This window comes from Dipodomys ordii, unplaced genomic scaffold, assembly GCF_000151885.1.
Source record: "Dipodomys ordii isolate 6190 unplaced genomic scaffold, Dord_2.0 Scaffold101, whole genome shotgun sequence".
Classification (NCBI taxonomy): Eukaryota; Metazoa; Chordata; class Mammalia; order Rodentia; family Heteromyidae; genus Dipodomys; species Dipodomys ordii.
In genome coordinates, this window is record NW_012267317.1 from 3,181,063 (window position 1) to 3,184,920 (window position 3,858).

A 3,858-nucleotide genomic window follows, 5' to 3' on the forward strand; every position below is an offset into this window, starting at 1 on the left:
TGGAGGGTGGAGGGTGGAGGGTGGAGGGTGGAGGATGGAGGATGGAGGATGGAGGATGGAGGGCGGAGGATGGAGGATGGAGGATAGAGGGTGGAGGATGGAGGGTGGAGGGCGGAGGGCGGAGGGCGGAGGGCGGAGGGCGACCCCTGCTCTGGAGAGCCAGCCTCTAGGCCACCAGCAGTCACCCTGCGGCTGTTCATACCTGTGGCAGAATCAGCTCCAATCAGCCTCGATCGAATCAGCCCCTCTCGTCTCTTGTTCCTCACTAATTTAATATTCCTCTGGAAAACTTCCAGGTGATACTCGAGTTTTCCTTGCAAGTCATCTGGGAAAATATCCCACACGTGACCATTGGTAAATGGCAGTACACGCCTGAGCCGGTGAGCGAGGTTCGGGCCGAGTCCCAGCCCACCGCGCCTTCCCCGACGCTGCCTGAGCAAAACGGGGCTAGTCAGCACAGCCCCCTGGAAAACCTTTTCCTGCGCTTCGCTTCTAGTGAAAGGCCAGGCCCCGGACTTGAACCTCCCCAGCACGAAGCCCCTGTGGCTGCCTAAGCACCCTGCGTGGTGAGCGGCCGGGGACTCCTGGCCTCTCCCAGAGCCACATCCGCGGCCCTTGAGCCTGGGGGGCGGGGGGGGGTGCAGAGTTCACATCCGTGGCCCAGCAGCGGCCACCACCTCACAATGACCGCTTCCCCAGCGAGCCACCAAACTCCTGCTCCGCAGAGGGTGCCCAGAGGGCGACTCGAAGCAGAGCAGCTGAGACAATTCTCCTCCTCACTTCCAGCTCCAAGAAATAAGTGGGCCTCAATTCCCAGAGGCTGGCAACTCCCCCAGAAATGACGTCCCTGGCAGGCGACGCAGTGAGGCCGGCTGGAGTGGCACTCACCCCCACGGGGGCTCCCGGGCCCCTCCCCTGGCCCAGCATCCTGCTGCTGCTGCTTCTCATCTTATTCTTCCCAGGCCATCCCAGGTCAGACTCGCAATGTGTGTGTGGGGGGGGGGGGGGAGACATCGCCGTGGTACTGCTTGCATCCTAGGGTTTGGACCCAGGTGTAAACCCGAAGGTGAATTCCAGACCCACAGGGCAGGCTTGTCCTCATAGGACAATCCTTTTAAAGTGCAGTAAGCTTAGAGAGATAATGCTTCAGTGCAGTTGGGCAAAGTCCAGTTTTTCATGTAAAGTACCCAGATCGGGTCTGGTCGCTGCATGAAGTCCTCATTCATCCACTCTCCGTGTACTTGAGAGAAACGCCCACTAGGACTAGCTTTCGTTGTTCTTGTGTACGCCAGTCCTGGAGCCTGAACTCAGGGCCTGGGCACTGTCCCGGAGCTTTTTTGCTCACGAGAGCCACAGCTCCCCTTCAGACCTTTTGTTGCTTAATTGAAGATAAGACTATCTCTGACTTTCCTGCCTGGGCTGGCTTTGGATCATGATCCTCGGGATCTCAGCTTCCTGAGTAGCAGGGATTACAGGCATGAACCCTTGGCACCTAGCTAACTAGCTACTTTTTAAAAATGCTGGCTTTGTTCCCTTCTCCCGATTCTCCCAGTTCTTCTCTTCCTTTACATAAACTACAGAAATTGCAGAACTACTCCAAACTCGCCATCTTTTCTCTCTTCCCTTTGGGGCTCCACAATGCCACTTTCTCCACCTAAAATACCTTTCCTTCTTCTTCTTTCCTCTCCACTTGGATAATTTCCAGCCTCTATGTGGATGTCACTTCCTCTAGAAGTGAGCTCTAAAGATGAGGTGACCTCATGAAAGAGTCATCAGGCCAGTCAGCCTGGGCACAGATGGCACTGGCACAGGTCCACTTTGAGTTCCACCCAGACCGCCTTTGTGTAAAATCCTCCATTGTCACCATTGAGAACCGCCCCCTCCAGCCGGTTCCATCCCTAGTGTCCCATCTTACCAAATTCGCTCTTGTCATCTACCAAAATAATTTCTTGAAGGAAGTAGGGTGGAGTGAGGTGTAGGATGCTGGACACGGTCCGGAGCAAGGCGTTAAATTCTTCATTGTGGAAGCAAATGATCACGCTGGCAGTAAGCAGATGAACCGGATAATTCTTATGATAACATCTGCAGGAATAAATAACAGGAAGAAACGATTCAGAGCTTGTGATGTTCTGGGTACTCATTCAGACTTTATGTTCATCTTTCTTCCTTCCATTGATCATTATGACCACACAATGACAGCACATGGAAGAATGTCAAAATTAAGTACAAAGAATTCCCCTTTACTACGTATATTCTAACACTCAGAATATTCTGTCATTCCCCTTTCCTGACGTTGCTGTGATCTTCTTAGTACAAACACAAATTGGGTCCGTATTTAGTTTCTATGATTAAAAAAAATCACTAAACACACACGGAGAGGTTCATATGACATATATTGTACAACCTTCAAAGAACTCACCATGCTTTATTTTTAGATTCAGATTATCTGCTGCAGCATGTGGTTGGATTCCTTCCATGTAGTTGACAAAAAGGTGCTTTTTTTAAAAAAAAGTATTTTGTGTGTATGAGGGAAACCTAGGAGCTGAGTAGTATTTCTAGCAAATATCAACCATTATTTATGCTACTATATCACCACTTGGTTACCTTGGAATTCGGGGGTTGTAAATTACTGAAACCTCTTGGAGCTAACTTAAAAAGCCAGCTCTGTGGAGGTGTACTCCTGGGTAACACGTGTGTGTCATACGAGGTCCGGGAGGTGCACTCCTGGGTAACACGCGTGTGTCATAGGAGGTCTGGGAGGGGGCCGGAGCTTCAGAGAGCGAGGGGCTGGAGCGCAGGCCTGCCGGCCACCTGGGCGCTCTCTCAGTGCTGCTCTGGTTCTCAACCTGGGAACAATAGACACGGAGCTGGGAGCGTCAGCCTGGCTCTCAGAGCCACCGGGTTCCGTGGATCACACACGTAAAATTCCAGCACAGCGGCTTGTTGCTTAGGGCTGCGTATGACGTGCTCTTTGTTCTCCTTCTGCAGAATGGCTCCTCGCTGTACACTTTGTCGCCTCCAAGGGTGGGAGATGTGGTCCACTGAGGATCTTATACTCAGTCCAACACCCAAGGAGGAATGGTAAGACTTTCTCTTTCCCTCCCCCCCCCCCTTGCCAGGCAACATTTCGTTGCCTGAGCTTGGCTCAGTCGCCAGTCCTGGGCTAAGGGCTGCGGCTGGCGGTGGGGTCAGAATATAAACCTATGGTTCCTGGGGAGCAGTTCCCCCGGGAATGCCGGAGCAGAAGGGGCAGGCGGGCGAGGCTCAGGGATCCTGGGCAGCCCCTGCTGGGCAAAGGTGGGCTGAGGGTGTCATGGAAGGAGACAGCAGCATTCCCAGCCCCTGCGTGGGCACGTGGGTGAGCGGATGATGGCTGTGATGTCCACACAGCGTGAGAAGTCACGGGGCCTGGGCCAGAGCTGAGCAGTCTCATTCAAACGCCTCCCCCCACAAACAGGACTGTGAAGGCGTAAAGTATGCATGCAAGGGTGCTTACCCAATGGTCAAAAACATTCAAAGCAAACAACCTTCACTGCGCCTTAAGAAACTAGAAAAAGAAGAACAAATGAAGCCCCAAATTAGTAACAGGAAGTTGATGCTAAAGACCAGACCAGAAACAGGAAGCAGATCAGGCCAACAGTAGATAAAGCTGAACAAAACTAGGAGCTGTGGGGCTGGGAACGTGGCTCAGTGGTAGAGTGCTTGCCTTGCATGCATGAGGCCCTGGGTTCGATTCCTCAGAACCACATAAGCAAAAATAAGAAAAAAAAAGCCGGGCGCTGGTGGCTCACGCCTGTAATCCTAGCTACTCAGGAGGCTGAGATCTGAGGATCGCGGTTCAAAGCCAGCCCGGGCAGG

General features: G+C 52.8%; 1 protein-coding gene across 1 annotated transcript in view; it reads right to left on the reverse strand.

Annotated features, from left to right (window-relative positions):
* Galntl5 (polypeptide N-acetylgalactosaminyltransferase-like 5) overlaps positions 1-3,858 on the reverse strand; it is a 28,167-nt gene that overhangs the window by 14,311 nt on the left and 9,998 nt on the right. Inside the window, exons 3-4 of the mRNA XM_013027227.1 lie at positions 1,916-2,082; positions 203-325 (exon numbers count right to left, since the gene is read on the reverse strand). Coding sequence (XP_012882681.1) covers positions 203-325; positions 1,916-2,082 — 290 coding nt within the window. The remainder of the gene's footprint in view (positions 1-202; positions 326-1,915; positions 2,083-3,858) is intronic.